A 19622-nucleotide genomic window follows, 5' to 3' on the forward strand; every position below is an offset into this window, starting at 1 on the left:
CGATCGAGTCTACAGCGGATTTAAACAGACGGAGCCGTTGGTTAAATAAGCCACGCCCCCTGGATACCGCTTCAGGAATCTTGGGCCGCGTCCAGAAGCACATTGCAGTGCACTAAAGAGTGTGTTCTGTGTTCTAACGTCTTCCGTTAGCTCTCGGTCCTACACCGGAAACGCAGGATGGAGCCTGACGATCATCATGTTTAAAGTTAAAGGCTTACTGTAGCTACACACACACACACACACACACGCTACAGCTACACACACACACACACACGCTACAGCTACACACACATACACACTACAGCTACACAACGGACTCATCACTACTGGTAGGTTATTATGGGATGTTTGTGTTTGTCACCTCACATCAGCTGTTGATCATCTGCTATAACTTTATAAAGATCCTGGTGCTTAGACACACACACACACACACACACACACACACACACACACACACACACACACACACACACACACAGCTGAGAAAGCATGTACACACAGAGAGAGAGAGAGACAACACACACACACACAGCTGAGAAAGCATGTACACACACAGAGAGACACACACACACACCTGAACAAGCATGTACACACAGACACACAGGAACAAGCATGTACACAGATACAGACACGCTCACACACACACACACACACACACACACACACACACACACACACACACACACACACTCTCTCTCTCTCTCTCTCTCTCTCTCTCTCACACACACACACACACACACGTCTTTACACTTTATTTACACACCAAATAACGGTCAGATGTCATGTTATCTCTGGCCTTTTCCCCTTTTATCTGTTTTTAAGCTCTAAACCTATTGAGATTGTTTTGGACGTTATTAGTTTGTTGTTAGTATACAACCATGTGCCAGCTAACTATTTTTTGTTTGATGTCTTATTAATTAAACTAAAACAGGTTACCTGGTGAGAAGTTAATGGAAACTAGATGTCTTTAGGACATGGTGCTGTTTCAGACTAAACCCCGAATGACTAGTTACTCCTTATTACATAGAGACTAGTGTTGTGCACTAATAGAAAGGCATTTGGGATTAAGCCTTAGGAGGTCTGACACACACACACACACACACACACACACACACACACACACACACACATGAATGATTTTATGGTGTATGATGTTCTGGAGTCTGATTTCTGTTGTGGTTTTTGGATTAATTAGAGACATTTCACAGTTTTTATCCAGTGGAAGAAAATGGCAAGATCCTACACCTCATCCTCATCCTCATCCTACACCTCATCCTCATCCTTATTTTACTCCTCATCCTCATCCTACACCTCATCCTCATCCTTATTTTACACCTCATCCTCATCCTTATTTTACACCTCATCCTCATCCTACACCTCATCCTCATCCTTATTTTACACCTCATCCTCATCCTACACCTCATCCTCATCCTTATTTTACACCTCATCCTCATCCTCATTTTACACCTCATCCTCATCCTACACCTCATCCTACACCTCATCCACATCCTTATTTTACTACTCATCCTCATCCTACACCTCATCCTCATCCTTATTTTACACCTCATCCTCATCCTCATTTTACACCTCATCCTCATCCTACACCTCATCCTACACCTCATCCTCATCCTTATTTTAGAACTCATCCTCATTCTCATCCTACACCTCATCCTACACCCAGGCAGTCGTGGCCTAATGGTTAGAAAGTCTGACTCGTAACAAGGTAACGAGTCTCGGGCCAGCCACGACGGAGGTGCCCTTGAGCAAGGCACCGACCCATCCCCCCACCCCCAACTGCTCCCCGGGTGTCGCAGCATAAATGGCTGCCCACTGCTCCTGGTGTGTGTTCACGGTGTGTGTGTTCACTGCTGTGTGTGTGCACTTTGGACGGGTTAAATGCAGAGAACGAATTCTGAGAATGGGTCACCGTACTTAGCCGTACGTCACGTCACCTCCTCCTCATCCTACACCTCACACCAAACCTTCACATGCTTTCCGTATTTTGTAAGATTTGAGCGTCATCATGATGCACACCGACTTGTCATGTCCTACAAACTCATGGCTGATCATTACAAGGTCATATAACCATAACATGTTTACATGTAGGAACTCACTAACGTCTCTGGAAGCGTCTCATTTCTGACATAAAAACTGAGACCAGCTGAAATCTGCCTGAAGTTTAGTTCTGGATTTAAGATGATTTTAAAGAGAGCTCTTATCTTATTTCTCCTGGCCATTTTCCTAGCAGGTTAAATGAAGCGCAATCTTTCCAGACACCTTTTTGTTCAGCGAGTGAAACATAACAGTTGGGACCAAAATCCCAGAGATACTCAGACGATAATTACGTTACTCCTCCACATCCCCTGGGAAAGCAACATGTTTTCATGATGATTGTTCTTTTCTTTCCGTGTCGTTCATATCCCATAGTCGCATTAGCTGTGCGTATTACCCACAATGCACCGTGACGGGTTATCGGTTTTCCCTCAGACGTGGCAGAACGCTGTGTACACCGTCAATAGGTTTCCTGTGACCCGTTTGTCAGTCTTTTGTGAACACTTTTAGTTACACTGTAGGTGTAGGAGGTCATATGGGCTTCGTGTGTGTTCGTGTGATTAAAGGCAGGGTCTCAGGTTTTTGAGAAATGCTTCAGAAAACTGAGTCGGGCCAAAAAATAAACAAAAAAACAAAACAAACATGTAGCCAATGAGCAGAAAGGGGCGGGTCTTGTCGATACGGGCGGAGAGAGCGTTCGGTGCGCGTGTGTGACATTAGCAGAAAGCGGTTTTAACATCGACATGGAGGATAAAAACAAAGAAAGAAAGAGAAGAAAGACTTACGATAAGGACAAGAAGTAGGACGTGTTAATATAGGATCAGCTTTTTTTGGAGAGAACTGAAGGAGCAGGAAGTTGGCCACATATTCACAGGTTGGAGTTTCCCGAGTCAATAACTCCTGAGCTAAACGCTGTTACTACACAAATAACACCTCTTTTCTATCGTAGTAATGTAGAGAGGCAGCTACAACCGCGTTTTGTGTAGTAACAGCGTTTAGCTCAGGAGTTATCGACTCGGGAAACTCCGACCTGTGAATATGTGGCCGACTTTACTTAAGACGCCGAGGCGCTTTTTTCCTTCTCGATAGGTGAGTAACGTTGGTTTTGCTTTGTTACACAGAACTAATATATGCCTTTGTCCTTTACATCATTATGCTTGTGTGGCATTTTTGCTTGTTTGTTTATCTACAATCGTATTGTTCTTCCCTTCAGCTATGATAAAGACACGTTTCTTTCTGTTAGTCGCCTGGGTTACGTATGTATGTGTGGGCGGAGCTATCGATACAGGGGTGGGGCCCGTTTGGGTTAGGGGCGTGTTTGTTTTGGTGATTTTATATGTCAACATTGGCTTTCAAAAATCGGAGACCTCACCTTTAACAGAAGACAAGTCAAGCATAGCCTTGTTTGGAGAGATCACGCTATTGGTTTACTGCTTGATTTTTATTTTATACATTAAAAGGTAACGCATTGGAACTGCGTTTAGATCCGAACATTCCTACAAGTAATAAAATGAGCTAGAAGGCACATCTGTACTGCATTGAAACGCATCCACGTGGGCGTCTATAAGACACGAGGATAATGTGTAACCGTTTTAACTAATGTAGAATTTTTCTTTCATATTCTGGTTAATATCTAAACTCAGGCTTGTCTTCATGTCTTCGGCTCAAGGTTACAGATCCGGTGTTGGAGTTCAGGTCCGAAGGATTTTTATTCTGATTTATTTTTATTAGGAAGTCCTTATTACTTTCTTACGTGTCTAAACTTAACAGATGTTTTTTTTTTTAAACGTTTTTTTTGTTAATCACCTTTAAACACCGCAGTCACCACTTAAAAGATAGAAGAGAAGCCTTTATTTATTGTCACATCTACATCTTCATGTATCCTGACTTTGGAGGTTGGGGTCAGAGCACGGGGTCAGTCATGATACAGCACCACTGGAGCAGAAAGGGTTAAGGGCCTTACTCAGGGGCCCAACAGTGGCAGCTTTAGCAGTGCTGGGGCTTAAACCCTGAGCCTCTGATCAACAAATCAGAGCTTTATGGATGTCCAATGAGAGTTAAATACAAAGATGCATTTTTTTAAATACTCCTTTAATTTGCACCGTAGTGTTATTTATTTATTTATTTATTTATTTATTTATTTATTTATTTATTTTACACAAGCTACACAAGTCTATTTTGGGGTTTTAATGGTGTAATTGAGGCTGGTGTAGAAGCATGTGCCCCTTACAGAGGTGAGGTTTCAGTTGCGGACGAGTTGTGCAAGCGTTTCTGTTCTACAGCGCCTGCGGTTTACTGCTGTGCGGTTTGGCTGGGTGAATATTTCAGGTGGTTTTTTCTTTGTTTTTTTTTTTCCCCCTCATTTTCTTCTCGGGGTCCAAAACAGAAGGGACTTGAGAAGCGGTAACCCGGAGCAGGAAATAAAGACATCTCGGGACGTTTCTAAGATCATTTTTCTTCGAATGTAATTAAGGCTCCCACGTCGCAGCCCTGGAGCATCACTAATGAGATTTCCTCATAAGGAATTGGATCAGGACCTTCCTGGCTTTTGGAGAGGCTTAATTAGGGGGGGAAAAAAACCATGCTATGAATTAGGACAGTCACAAGAGACTCGTATCACACTGTGGTACCTAAGGTTCAGTTCGTGTCAGTTACCCGGACCAGAAGAGATCTCTTTTGCTCTCGGAGCAGTCTGAGGTGTTTGTACAAAGAAACTCTGTGATATTTTCGGCCGCTTTTGTCCGCGAACGACGAAGCCTTCCATCTACATATAAGGACATATTACCAAATCCGTGTCACGCGCTTTGCTCTTTATTATCAACTGGGAAATGATTACATCATGAAAGGAGCGCCTGAAACCACAAACCTACGTGGGCTGCGTGTCGTCCTCTGAAATCATTGTGCTGCTCAAGACAAAGGTGTTTATTTGCTAAAGGACTTTCTGCTCAGAGGAAAACAGACAGTAAACTACTGTAGATAATCATATTGACTACGAGTTTTACTCCCTGCTCTCACCGCACACTCGAACCCAGACTCCAAGATTAGCATAGGGGCTGAAGAGCGGAAAATTCTGCTCACGCGGGGGAATCGGGCGAGGGCGCTGAACTCTGCGTCACATGCGTCCTGTGGAGGGTTTCATTCACATCCTCTGTAACCGTGGCCCCTGTCAGAGGAAAGAAAGCCCTGTGTTTGACTTCATGCTGCTTATCTGTGATGATAAGCCACATCTGAGTTAACAGTTTGGGCTTCTCGTTTCTGAAGCGCCGTATCATCAGTAACCTGTGGCTTTCCTATTATTCTTGTAGAGCAGAAGTCACTTTAGGTAACAGGAGCCTCGGCAGTCCGAGCCGATCGAACGTTTGTCAAAGCGGATAAACGTATGATGGACACTGATGTCGGTGTTAGTCGACAGTCTTTAGAGTTTCACACACAATCGCGTTTAAGAAAATAAAAATACCAAATTCCAACAAAACAACAATCCCCAGACCGGGCAAATAACCGCTCTTTAAGGACGTGATGAACTGAAAAGCGTCTCGGAACATTTTCAGCTAAGAATCCGAGACCCGAAACGACGTTATCTGAAGTGGCGGACAAACAAAACTACAGACACGTGTTGTGTGTTTGCAGGATCGGACGTCTAATTAAATCTGCACCCAGCCAGCAGTAGATGTGTCTGGCGTTCACTTCCCACTTCCATCCTGTTGTTGTTGGTGTTGTTGCTGTAGCAACGCTTCAGCTCACACGAGTCTCCAGTCGCTGCACTACGAAGCCTTCAGGATCCGTTCCTACAGTACAACCGGTTGCCATAGTAATAACTTCATATTATATCATATATATCATATATTCATCTTCGCTCCCATTGGCTCATCGCTGCACAAAGTAGTTCCGTATTTGCGTAAACTTTGCTCACGGATTCGGACACGCCCACATTCGGTCTCCAGTGGTTGCCGAAAACGAATGATGGGATCAAACCTCTTATCGTTTACCCAACGTCCAGAAGCGATGGATTTTTGCTTTGATCGTGAATAACAAAACAGGATGAGGAAATGACGAGAAAACACACGTTGCTAGTCAGGATGATCTCGTGTTCACTTCTCCTGTAGGAAACGTACCGTCGTCGAGGTCGAGCTCGGTCACGGTAATTGGATTCATCCGTATGGAGTGTGTGTGTTAAGGAATTCGTGGAGGACAGAGAGTGATTCAGTGTGTGAATGGGGCTGTTGTGGCTTGACTTCAGCTTGTCTTCTACCCCAACAGCGATGGTGTGTGTTATCAAACTCGGCCTGACTCGCTGCTGCATCTTGCTGCAACGGTTAGAACAAAATAAAGCAGCGCGATGATCTTTTCATTTCAGCTGCTATCATCTGAATGACTCCTTTCACGTCGCTCGGGCTTCTGTTTGCAAAAAAACGGAACGTCGTCTTAAGCGTCTGTCTCGTATTTAGCCATCAAATAGGGCCAGAGATGTGAGCCGGCTGCTCAGCGGGGAATTAAAGTCATCTTCGAGAAGAAGAGACGCAAAGAAATGGGTCAGTTAATTATGCAACCTAAAGACGCTTCTATAATAAACACACTTAAAGCTTTTTTTTCACTCTCCGAACCGTGACCTTCTCTGGCGCAGATCGACAAACAGAGGAAGGTCAGAAGGAGCACGAGGCGGTCGGGTTGGGAATTCTGTGTCAGCCGAGCTATTCATAGGATGTAAATACCTGTCAAAAATAACCTCACGTCGGACTCGGTGTATGAACAACAGAACAAATCGATTAAGGTCCAAATCCTAGTGCGATTGTTCTGGTCACTCGAGCACAACCAGATCAACTGTAAGGCATCTCCGATCGCTCTTCCCTAACGTTCCCCTGCCACTCGGGTTACACTCGGTTAACGAAAACCAATGATGTCATCACCTACAATTCCCTCACACAGGTTACATTACTTCCTGGAAATATTTTTTCCGTGTTGTGTTTATGTTCACAGGAATCGCTGCACAGTTAAACACCCAAACTCGCACCACCACGAAGAAACGGCGACACACGATCTTTAACCCGGAGCCCGTTCCTTTCTATGAGGCACGGGCTCCGGGTTAAAGATCGTGTGTCGCCGTTTCTTCGGCAATCTGTAAATCTACACCGACACTAAAATCCCTAAAGACTAAAGACGCTAAGTTTAGAAACTCGCCGGTTCATGATGGGTTTGGAATCTTCGTTGCTGATGATGATGACGTAGCGTTTAATTCTTTGGTTAAATACGTTTATCCCACGTGACTTACACTCGGACACCGAACCGTTACACACGGATGGAATAGGGTTTGGGTTCAACGTGTGTTTGACGTGGTCACATGACACGTCTTGGCCCACATCTAAAAAAAATAAATGTATATATATATTAATAAGTTCCCTCTCATGTCGTAACATTTGCTCGATTTTGTGTAATTTTCTATGATTACCAAATCCTGGAATGACTGGTTTCTGTGTGTGGTAATTTTTTTTATTTTAAACCTCATACAGATTAATACTGTGAGGAAACATGGTCTCAGAAAAGAAATGATGATGAGAAAGAAGAACAAATCGCCGGATTGTTCCTTTTTTTTTTTTGGTACAAGGAAGAAAGTGTAAAGAATTTAATTTAATTAATTCTTTTTTTTTTTTAGGCCGCTAACACTCCCGTTTCTGGTATTTATGTCTTGGCTCACGGGGCTGATAATCTGGGACGGGGTGAAATCCAACACGGGTGAGAGTCAAGATGCGTGTTGTAGGTTCAGGACACGCCCACTTTTGTGCAATTGTTTAAAACGAAGCCGGTTCAGTAAGAGAACGCTGCTATAGAAATCACGAAACAAAAAAACAGCACTCTTTATGGAACAGGATGAAGACGAGAAGGTACGACGGTGACCTCGGGCCTTTCCGAGGTCGTTTCATCCGCCGGTCGGCGAAACGGCTCGAACGGCTCTCCTGAGAAGAGCAAATATTTCCAGTCAGAAATTAAAAAAAAAAGTCAGCTGCTTATAAAAACAAAACTTAACCATGAGTCCTAGCAACCAACAGAGCGAGTAAATATATTCCTGTTCGCTTACTCATTAGACGTATACATATGCAGCCCTCACTCCCTCCTTGCTTTCTTGTTGCCAGGCAACTAGCTAACAGCTTTAAGCGAAGACAAGGGAGCCAAGTGTTGCGTCGTGGAACCCGACCGGGCCAATCGAAGTGAGGGGGGGCGGGGCCTGGGAGGAGAGGGAGTGGGCTGAGAGAGTGCTTGAGGAACAAGCAGCAGTTTTCACGCACATGGAGAAGCACAGCACTTCTAACCAGGACTGGGGTGAGTTTAAACACAACGTCTCCTCCTTTTAGCAGAGAAGAGACCAGAGAGAAAAAAAGACTTTGTGTGTGTGTGTGTGTGTGTGTGTGTGTGTGTGTGTGTGTGTGTGTGTGTGTGTGTGTGTGTGTGCTTGATCATTATTTTGGGTGATGTCTGCAGTTGTTTATTTGCCATGAGAGAGTCCAGTATGTCTAAGACCGTGTTCAGAGTTTTACTGCTCGTCATGTTGGACAAGTTCTACAATCCTCTGAGGGACTTCTGTTCACTCGACTTTCCCGAAACCTCAGAAGATTCGTGGTGGTTTTGTTTATTCGGTTATTAAAACCAGGTCTATATCAAGCGTCCAGCCTGGAGCAGGAGCGATGGGCTGGAAAGTAACGGGGTGGTTACTTCAGCTCTCTCACAGCGAAGGAAGAACAACAGATGTCTCTCTGTCACGTCAGAGTTTCTGTTCTCATGTCGGATGTTCCGTGAGAACCCACCGTGACAAATTCACCCTTGTTTAAAAGACCTCGCGTCTTCCGAGCTCTTTTCAAAAGTACCTCACAAGTGTATAATCACAAGAGAGACGCAGCTCGTAGCTCAAACAGCTGATGGCCGAGTCACATGTTTTTATGACTTACAGTACGTTCTACTGAACACTGCACCCACTGTAAGGTGAATCTGAATGCTGCTTAAACTTAAACTTAAACTTAAGTCTCCTTAAATGGTAAACATGGACAAAATGCCTGCCCTGAGTTTGCTAAACAGTGCAACGGTGCAGCTGATGATAAAACTGTAGCACAGAGCGAGCTGTGTAACAGAAACAGATGTGCGGAGCGGAGACGTCCCTTCCCCCGGGTTCATGAACAGGCTTGTAAACAGATGTGCCACACCCTGGCTAATACACTCCAGAGTTCTTCGAATTCTTCCAAGTTGTGGCCACGTGCTTCAGCTTAAAGGAGGTTAACCAGTAAACAGAGGACCTGGATAACTGGCGTCGTTGTTTTCAGCCAGCATTAACTAAAGTGTACCTTATGACCTGTTTTCACTTCAGGTTTAAGCCTCGCTGCAGTTCCCCGTCCTACTCGAGGCGACCTGTGATCTGATTTGTCCCCGCCGTTATCCGGTTCACCTGCGTAATACACGCGATTTCGGTCAAATCGTTAAGAATGATCGTTGACCTCCTGGATTATATACCAGTCCTCCGATACACAGGAGGGTCCAGTGAGTTTTACACTAAACGTAGTTTAAAGCCTCATTAAGCCACAATTGCAAGATTTTTTTATTTGGTTTTATTTATTTATTTATTTGTTTGTTTGTTTGTTTATCTATCTATCTATCTATCTATCTATCTATCTATCTATCTATCTATCTATCTATCTATCTATCTATCTATCTATCTATCTATCTATCTATCTATCTATCTATCTATCTATCTATCTATCTATCTATTTTATCTAAGGTTGAGGACAATCTACACAACTAGCATCCAACATTCTAATCTGTTTTATGGCAACAAGTTCATTTAGCAAAAAAAAACCCCTCTAACCCCAAAACAGCCTTGACGGACTTTACATGATGGATCTGTGATGATCATGGCGTGAGGTTACAGGGCCGTGGGAAGTTGGCCACCAGCTCGCTATTTCAGCACGGATAGAACAGAAAGCTTTATTTATTGTCACAGCTACGTTACAGCACAGTGAAATACTTTCTACACATATCCCGACTTTTAGAGGTCGGGGTCCCGAGCACTGGGTCAGATATGATACAGGAGCAGACAGGGTTAAGGGCCTTTATTCAAGGGCCCAACAGTGCCAGCATGGCAGTGCTGGGGTTTAAACCCCGATCCTCTGATCGACAATTCAGGGCCTTAACTACTTGGGCCTCCACTGGGTGTTGTTCAGGTTCTTGTTAATCCACACCTACTTCCTGTGTAAGCCTGAGCGTCGAGAGAAATGATAATGATTCGCCATTCGTTTACTTGCGATATCCTTTTTTTTGTGATGCAAAGAAGAAACTAGGGCATGTGTGTGAGAGTGTATGAGTGAGAGTGAGAGTGTGTGTGTGTATATATGAGTATATGAGTGTGTGTGTGTGTGTGTGAGTGTATGAGTGTGTGTGTATGAGTGTGTGTGTATGAGTGTGTGTGTATGAGTGTGTGTGTATGAGTGTGTGTGTATGAGTGTGTGTTTATGAGTGTGTGTTTATGAGTGTGTGTGTGTTTATGAGTGTGTGTGTGTTTATGAGTGTGTGTGTGTTTATGAGTGTGTGTGTGTGTATGAGTGTGTGTGTGTGTATGAGTGTGTGTGTGTGTATGAGTGTGTGTGTGTGTATGAGTGTGTGTGTGTGTGTATGAGTGTGTGTGTGTGTATGAGTGTGTGTGTGTGTATGAGTGTGTGTGTGTGTATGAGTGTGTGTGTGTGTGTATGAGTGTGTGTGTGTGTGTATGAGTGTGTGTGTGTGTATGAGTGTATGAGTGTGTGTGTGTGTATGAGTGTGTGTGTGTGTATGAGTGTGTGTGAGTGTGTGTGTGTGTGTGTGTGAGTGTGTGTGTGTGTGAGTGTGTGTGTGTGTGAGTGTATGAGTGTGTGTGTGTGTGAGTGTATGAGTGTGTGTGTGTGTGAGTGTATGAGTGTGTGTGTGTGTGTATATGTGTGTGTGTGTGTATGAGTGTGTGTGTGTGTGTGTGTATGAGTGTGTGTGTGTGTGTGTGTGAGAGAGAGAGAGAGTGTATGAGTGTGTGCGTGTGTGTGTGTGTATGTGTGTGTGTGTGTGTGTGTGAGAGAGAGAGAGAGTGTATGAGTGTGTGCGTGAGTGTGTGTGTGTGTGTGTGTGTATGAGTGAGTGAGTATGTATGTGTGTGTATACATGAGTGAGTGTGTGTATGAGTGTGTGTGTGTGTGTGTGTATGGGTGTGTGTGTGTGTGTGTGTGTGTGTGTGTATGAGTGTGTGTGTGTATGAGTGTGTGTGTGTGTGAGAGAGAGAGAGTGTGTGAGTGTGTGTGTGTGTATGAGTGAGTGAGTATGTATGTGTGTGTGTGAATACATGAGTCAGTGTGTGTGCGTGTGTGTATGAGTGTGTGCGTGTGTGTATGAGTGTGTGCGTGCGTGCGTGGATGTGTGTGTGTGTGCGTGTGTGTGTGTGTGCGTGCGTGTATGTATGTGTGCGTGCGTGCGTGTATGTGTGTGCGTGCGTGTATGTGTGTGCGTGCGTGTGTGAATGTGCATGTGTGCGTGAGTGTGTGCGTGCGTGAGTGTGTGTGTGTATGAGTGTGTGTGTGTATGAGTGTGTGTGTGTGTGTATGAGTGTGTGTGATTTTTCTGTGTTGTTTTTGATTATCGATAAGTGATTGAAATCACAATAATTCACGTAGTTCATTTTGCTTTGAAAATCACCGCCGTACTTAAATAAGGCCCCAGAAACAAACGGCCCTTCACGCGACTTACACACCGTTATTTTGATCCACATGGAGATGATGATGTAAGAACCGATGAGGTTTGTTTATTCATTCATTATTTATCACATCATATACACAAGACCGCAGTCCAGCGTGGAGACGTCATCTGTTTCTGTGACACGAGCGACGGTCTGAGATTTATATACGTTATTAATCCCATTAAATGGTGAATATCAGTGCTATAGGAATTACAGGGAGTTATAACTGTTCATAGCTCACACTGATGAGTTAACTCAGGGAACGTACACTGGGTAATTTCTCTTAATCCGGATCAACACACTTTCTAACTTGCATCTCTTTATGTTCTGACGTCAGCTGCTTAAGATACGTAGGACTGAAGATGGTTATTCTCCGGAATGTTTACTTTCTCTGATGAATTTATGGTTAGAAACTTCTAGAAGTGACCACACACAGACCAAGAAGCAGGAAACACACCTGATTCCACTTGGAGAATCAGCTGATCTCGGCTTTCACTAGACTCCGGCTTGTCCTCGGACGAAACGTTAACGCGGGCCTACGGATCTTTCTGGATTAGCACGGAGACGCGTCAGATGATCGAGATGCCTCCAAACCCTGTCATGATTTCTTTTCCTTAAACGTGTGTCTTTTCTATTCCAGGCAGGACCCTTTGTTAAGAGATGCCGCCCAGTTGACATCCAGAGCTGGTTTTCTTCTGCACGATGAGCGTCTCTGGACTCTAGCGCACCGCACCGGTCCCTTCATTCCTCTATACAGGTGACTTGGGGCGGGCAATGAAGAAAACGGCGCAGAGGTCCAAAGAGGAGATCACCATCGAGCCACGCATGGAGACTCACGCGAACGGCCATGCCAACGGTCATGCCGCCGGCAACGGGAGCAAGACCCCGCGAAACGGCTTGGTCAACGGTTTTCATAAGGAAGTGGTGCGAATTCAAATCCCCGGCCCACCCAGCGCGTCGTTTCCCACCGAGTGGGGCAAGACTGCCATGGCATTGTTGTATGCCATCTGCTGCTTTGTTTTAACCACGGTAATGATCTCTGTAGTTCACGAGCGTGTTCCTCCTAAGGAGGTGAGCCCTCCGTTGCCTGATAAGTTCTTTGACTTTTTCGACCGCGTGGAGTGGGCTTTTAACGTCTGCGAGATTAACGGGATGATTCTGGTCGTCTTATGGATCTTACAGTGGAGTCTCTTAAAACACAAGTAAGTGTTAAAGAAAAGTCACACTTGTGTTAAAAAGGTATTGGACCGTGCTGTTCGGTGACGCCAGTGTTTCCTTTGGCAGGTCCATTGTCGGTCGGAGGTTCCTGTTCATTGTAGGGACGCTGTACCTGTACCGGTGTATCACTATGTACATCACTACTCTACCTGTTCCAGGGATGCACTTTAAGTGTTCAGCTAAGGTACAGATTACAAAACATCTTCACCTTGTAATGCATCATTAGGCCCATAATCTGGTCCACCACAACATGGTTATTATACACAGGTCATTGCATCATCATCATTGCATCATCTTCACAAACGTGAGGTAAAAGTCGTTCAGTTTGGAAGGCAGCAGTGGAAGCGTTTTGGCCAAAGTGACCCACAAACACGCACACACTCACTCATACTCTCACTCATACACACACACACACACACACACGCACACACTCACTCACTCATACACACACACTCACTCATACACACACACACACACACACTCACTCATACACACACACTCACTCATACACACACACACACACACTCACTCATACACACACACACACTCACTCACTCACTCACTCACACACTTACTCATACACACACTCACTCACACACACACACACTCACTCATACACTCACTCATATACACACACACACACTCACTCATACACACACTCACACACTTACTCATACACACACTCACACACACACACACACACACACTCACTCATACACACACACAAACACTCACACACACACACTCACTCATACACACACACACACACACACACACACACACACACACTCACTCATACACACACACACTCACTCCCCCCCCCACACACTCACTCATATACATACACACACACTCACTCATACACTAACTCATACACACACACACTCAATGTACCATCACCACACCACTTGTACACACACTCACCACACACACACACACACACAACACAACACACACCACACACACACTCACTCCACACACACACACACACACAGCTCACTCCACACACTCAACTCACCCACAACACACACACACACTCACTCACTCACTCACACACACTCACTCACTCAGACACTCACACTCAACCCACCACAACACCACATCACTCACTATACATACACACACACACACTCACTCATACACTAACTCAAACACACACACTCACTCGTACACACACACTCACTCACACACACACACACACACTCACACTCACTCACTCACACACACTCACACTCACACACACACACACACACACACACACACACACACACACACACACACACACGCACACACACACTCTCATACATTCATATATATATATATATATGAAAACCAAACACGTACGCGAGTTAATATTGCATCAGTCATCTCAACTCGAGGTCGATTGTGACAGATACGAGCAGGTTTTCTTCCCCTTTTCAACACTTCTTCAACAGTAGGTCGTGTTCAGATCTCACAGAGATCGAGTGTCCTCAGGGCTGCGTGACGCTCCGTCCCAATCGCTTTAAGGCTCCTTGTATCGTTGGACAGAGCCGTAGTTCTTCCTCTGTTCCGTTTCCGATCATTAATTGTGAAATGCATCCAGTTTGCTGAAATTTGTTGTGTCGCATGTTATTTAGCAGAACGACTTCCACTGTGGTCACTTGTAATGATGCAATTTTATCCTCTGATGTTGTGAATGACAGAAACACGTTAGACGAGTGGAGAATGAAGACGCTCGATGTTCTTCATTTAGAAAAGAGTTATTCATTTTAGATTTATATTTAATAATATAATTATATAATAATAATATAATAATTATATAATATTTAATTTAGAATAATTTTTTTTAAACCTCCATTAGCTCGTGTTTTTTTTTTGTCCCTATTTCTCTAATCATATTATATTAATTGTAGTAATAGAACTAATAACTGTCGGTTTGACTTTGTCAAATTGCCAAAGTTTTGATTTGGCTCGTTCTTTGAAAGGAGAAACTTTTAATCACGAGTTAAGTTTTAGTCCCTGCTCCATGCATAGAGACTCTACAGCACGCACGGTGTCTGTCTTCTCCTACAGTACAGGGTCGCATTTGTTAAACTGAGAGAACTAGATGACTGGAGCGTGACCGTGTTGTCATGGCGACCCCCAGGAAGTATCTATGTGTGAGTGTTAATGTTTGTTTCTGTTTGTGTGAGGGAGGAACTGGGGGCACCCCCCCCCCCCACACCACATGGGACAGGAAGTGTGCACAGCTAGGAAGCTTTCAACAACACGCAGCCTGAGCTCAGAATACCATGTCAGGGTCTGATTTCCTCAGACACACACACACGCACACACAGACAAGTGTGTGTTTGTTTTGTGTGTGTGTGTGTGTGTTTTGTGTGTGTGTTTTTTTTTTTGTGTGTGTGTTTGTGTTTTTTTGTGTGTTTGTGTGTGTATGAGTGTGTTTTTGTGTGTGTGTCTGTCTGTGTGTGTGTGTTGTGTATATATACGTGTTTTGTGTGTGTTTGTGTTTTTTGTGTTTGAGTGTGTTTGTGTGTGTGTGTGTTTTTGTGTGTCTGTCTGTCTCTGTCTGTCTGTCTGTGTGTGTTTGTATATATGTGTTTTGTGTGTTTTTTGAGTGTTTGTTTTTTGTGTGTTTGTGTTTTTTGTGTGTTTGTGTTTTTTGTGTGTTTGTGTGCGTTTGTGTTTTGTGTGTGTGTGTTTTTTTGTGAGTGTATGAGTGTGTTTGTGTGTGTGTATTTGTATGTGTGTACGTGTCTGTGTGTATGTGTCTGTGTCTGTGTGTGTGTATGTGTGTGTGTGTGTCTTATCTCTGACACGCAGAAACATATTCAGTATAAACACAAACCCAGTCAAGGTTTTTAAACACTAACACTGAACAGCTGCTTCCTCACTGTTACAGCTTTCATTACACCGAGCTTCACTTTATATCCCAATAAAAGGAACTCTCGAATCTGATTGGTCAGAAGATTATAAACACACACACACACGATTGCGCTCTACAGACGTTTTCACCGTGAACGTTTCTGGAAGGCGCTCTATAACCTTCCTGTGGTAAAGCTGTAAACGTGTCAGAAGTGTTCAGGGCAGAGAAGCTCGCGGTTTCTCCGTAACGTAACGTAACGTACAGTCGTCTACACAGTCGCCTCATTCTTCTGTTCTGCCTCACAGCTGCATGGAGAGTGGCAGTCCCAGATGTGGCGGGTGATGAAGATGATCGCCGGCGGAGGTTTGTCCATCACCGGCTCTCATCACATGTGCGGAGACTACCTGTACAGTGGCCACACGGTCATGCTGACCCTCACCTATCTCTTCATCAAAGAGTGTAAGGAGAACTTCTCGATCTCTCGCTTCGACGGAGCCTCGTCGCGTCACACTCGAGCACGAGCGCCGGAACGTAGCCGCCATGTCAGTTTGTCTAACACATAAATAAATTCGTGTCTCGCAGACTCTCCGAGGCGCTTCTGGTACTATCACTTGGGATGTGGGACGCTGTGTGTCATCGGCGTGTTCTGCATCCTTCTGGCTCACGATCACTACACCATAGATGTCGTCATCGCTTACTTCATCACAACACGCCTCTTCTGGTGGTACCACACCATGGCTAACCAGTCAGTAAGTAAACCTCAGCACGGACGCTTATCGTCATCGCTACTCTATTAGGAGGTCCATTTTGACTCCTCATTTACTTTTATTTAATTTAAAGGCAGGGTCTCTGATTTTTGAGAAATGCTTCAGGAAACCAAGTCGGGCCGAATACTAAACAAAAATCAAAACAAACATGTAGCCAATGAGCAGAAAGGGGCGGGGCTTGTCAATACGGGCGGAGAGAGTGTTCGGTGCGCGTGTGTGACATTAGCAGAAAGCGGTTTTAACATCGACATGGAGGATAAAAACAAAGAAAGAAAAAGAAGAAAGACTTCCGATAAGGACAAGAAGTAGGACGTGTTAATATAGGATCAGCTTTCCAGCGCTGGAGAGAACTGAAGGAGCAGGAAGTTGGCCACATATTCACAGGTTGGAGTTTCCCGAGTCAATAACTCCTGAGCTAAACGCTGTTACTACACAAATAACACCTCTTTTCTATCGTAGTGATGTAGAGAGGCAGCTACAACCGCGTTTTGTGTAGTAACAGCGTTTAGCTCAGGAGTTACTGACTCGGGAAACTCCGACCTGTGAATATGTGGCCGACTTTACTTAAGACGCCGAGGCGCTTTTTTCCTTCTCGATAGGTGAGTAACGTTGGTTTTGCTTTGTTACACAGAACTAATATATGCCTTTGTCCTTTACATCATTATGCTTGTGTGGCATTTTTGCTTGTTTGTTTATCTACAATCGTATTGTTCTTCCCTTCATCTATGATAAAGACACGTTTCTTTCTGTTAGTCGCCTGGGTTACGTATGTATGCGTGGGCGGAGCTATCGATACAGGGGCGGGACCCGTTTGAGTTAGGGGCGTGTTTGTTTTGGTGATTTTATATGTCAACATTGGCTTTCAATCATCGGAGACCTCACCTTTAAATGTTAAATTAATTTATGATGCAAGCGTCTGAGTGAACTTCAACTTAAACCTTTATTCGCTTCTCAACCCAGTCGTCTCTCTCTCTCTTTTTTTTTTCTTTTTTTTCTTTTTTTTCTTTTATTTTGTTGCACAGGAACTGAAGTCGGCGTCTCAGAGCAACTTCCTGTCACGTGTTTGGTGGTATTGGGTTTTCCTGTATCTAGAGCGGAATGTGCAAGGCATTGTCCCTCGCAGTTACCACATCCCCTTCTCGTGGCGACCGTGGGGCACAGTGAAGTACACCAGGATCGACTCGGACTGATCGACGAGAGAGAGAGAGAGAGAGAGACTCTAAAGACTTGCCTTAAGTGCCAGGCCATGTGACAAGCCAAGCCAAGCCAATCCCTTCAGCTTCTGAAGCATTTCATTCCTCACACACACTGCCCGTGGTCCCTGATGTCTCAGCCCTGGTGTGTTCTGAGATGCGTGAGGTGAAGGTCACAGGGCCGGAGAGATTAACGAATGCCTTTAGCACCTGCCAAATGTGGCCACTCCGTATCGTGGTCTTTAACCGATTAGGTCGACGATCTGTCTTCTGTTTATACTCGAACCTACAGCGGTGTGAACCAGATACAGATATTTTCTACTTCCTTATAGACTGAGCCAGTTCACCATGTTTATACGACAGAGCGCGAGCTAAATACGACCCGAGCGAAGAAGTGGCCCTTTAACTAAAAATCCTCCAGTTTATTCTTTCTTTCGTTTTTTGTTTTTTTTACCCCCCACAAAACGTCTCACAGGGAAGGAGACGTTTGAAGAGAAGTGCAGTTTTGTAGCTATCCTCTCTAACAGGATAACGTCCGCTTTCTATTAGAATAGATTTATTTTTCAGAGTAAATCCTTCACCTTTTTTTACACGGAGAGCAAAAGGACACAAAAGACTTTTTATGTTTCTGGTGATAAAATCTTCCTCAGTGCCTTAAATGAGAGGATCGTACAGCGATCCTGTAGAGTTTTTTTTGTTGTCGTCGTCGTCGTCGTTTTGTTTAAACTTGTGGTACATTTGTGTGAAGACCCTGTAATGTAAACGGAGGCAGAAATATCCAGCGTTTAAACGCCGGACCAATCGATCTCCTCGTATGACATTCAGGTCGGAGACGTTTAGCTCTTGCTGGTAGAAATTGACGGTAAACGTAAAGACGTTAGTATCAATACGATGATAGTCATATTTATTGGGAACCGCCGCTGTTGTAGCTGTTGCGTTGTTTGTTTAGATCTCGAATTGACGTTCAGTCGTTCTTAGACGTGTAGTTAATAAGAAAAATATCTATAAATATTTATATATATATATATTCTTTACTTCACCTCCTATTTTTACCAGCAAAGCGTATTTGGTTTTAGGAAACACCCAAAACTTAATGACCATAATCAGTTTTGTCGTTACTCATTGTCGCGTATTAAACTTATTTATTATCTTATGTTAAGTATTCCGCTCAAACAGAACACCGGGAAAACACATTTCATAACGTCCTGTCATTTTCGTCCGTCGTCGGTTCTGTTTGAGTTCCCAGTTGTAAGACACGAGAGGTGTTCCGATGCCTGCGAACGCGTTCCGTCATGTCCGACGAGGTCGATGAGCAGGATCGTCCTGAAAACAATGAGCTGTTCTGTATAACACACGATGAGTGAAAGCTGCTAACTCGTAATTTGTTTGTATTTTTGTTTGTTTTTTTAAATAAATGGCAACCATTACCACAGAATTAAACCGATCCAGAGGTTGTTTCAAAACGTGAATATGATTTTGATGGTCCAATTTTTTCTTCAGAGATTAATGCTTAAATATTTTACTCCTTCAGTAATGGTTCATGCAACCGACAAGTTAAATTAAATTAAAGGAAAACCAGCAATCCGTAGCGAAGAAGATCGACGTTGTTGGAAATCTACCGGATGGATGAACTCCGAAATCACACACTTTTACACTTTACATGCACCTTTACATACATATACTTTTATTTTATATATATACATGTGTGTGTGTGTGTGTGTGTGTGTGTGTGTGTGTGTGTGTGTGTGTGTGTGTGTGTGTGTGTGTTTTAAATTATTTATCTGCCCAAGAGAGTAAACACGAGACATAAAAAT

General features: G+C 44.0%; 1 protein-coding gene across 2 annotated transcripts; it reads left to right on the forward strand.

Moving 5' to 3' along the window:
• The first annotated feature begins 48 nt into the window (after positions 1 to 48).
• On the forward strand, positions 49 to 19277 carry sgms1b (sphingomyelin synthase 1b). Of its 2 annotated transcripts, none has more exons than XM_027163186.2 (6): positions 49 to 329; positions 12423 to 12984; positions 13067 to 13184; positions 16154 to 16307; positions 16431 to 16597; positions 17638 to 19277. In XM_027163186.2, exons 2-6 carry the CDS (start codon positions 12557 to 12559, stop codon positions 17803 to 17805), a joined length of 1035 nt encoding a protein of 344 aa, XP_027018987.1. In that variant the 5' UTR covers positions 49 to 329; positions 12423 to 12556; the 3' UTR covers positions 17806 to 19277. The 2 variants fall into 2 exon arrangements, with proteins under 2 accessions (XP_027018987.1, XP_047673600.1); XM_047817644.1 differs by lacking the exon at positions 49 to 329 and adding an exon at positions 8208 to 8364.
• Positions 19278 to 19622: the final 345 nt, after the last annotated feature.

This window comes from Tachysurus fulvidraco, chromosome 8 (assembly GCF_022655615.1).
Source record: "Tachysurus fulvidraco isolate hzauxx_2018 chromosome 8, HZAU_PFXX_2.0, whole genome shotgun sequence".
In the NCBI taxonomy this organism is placed as follows: Eukaryota; Metazoa; Chordata; class Actinopteri; order Siluriformes; family Bagridae; genus Tachysurus; species Tachysurus fulvidraco.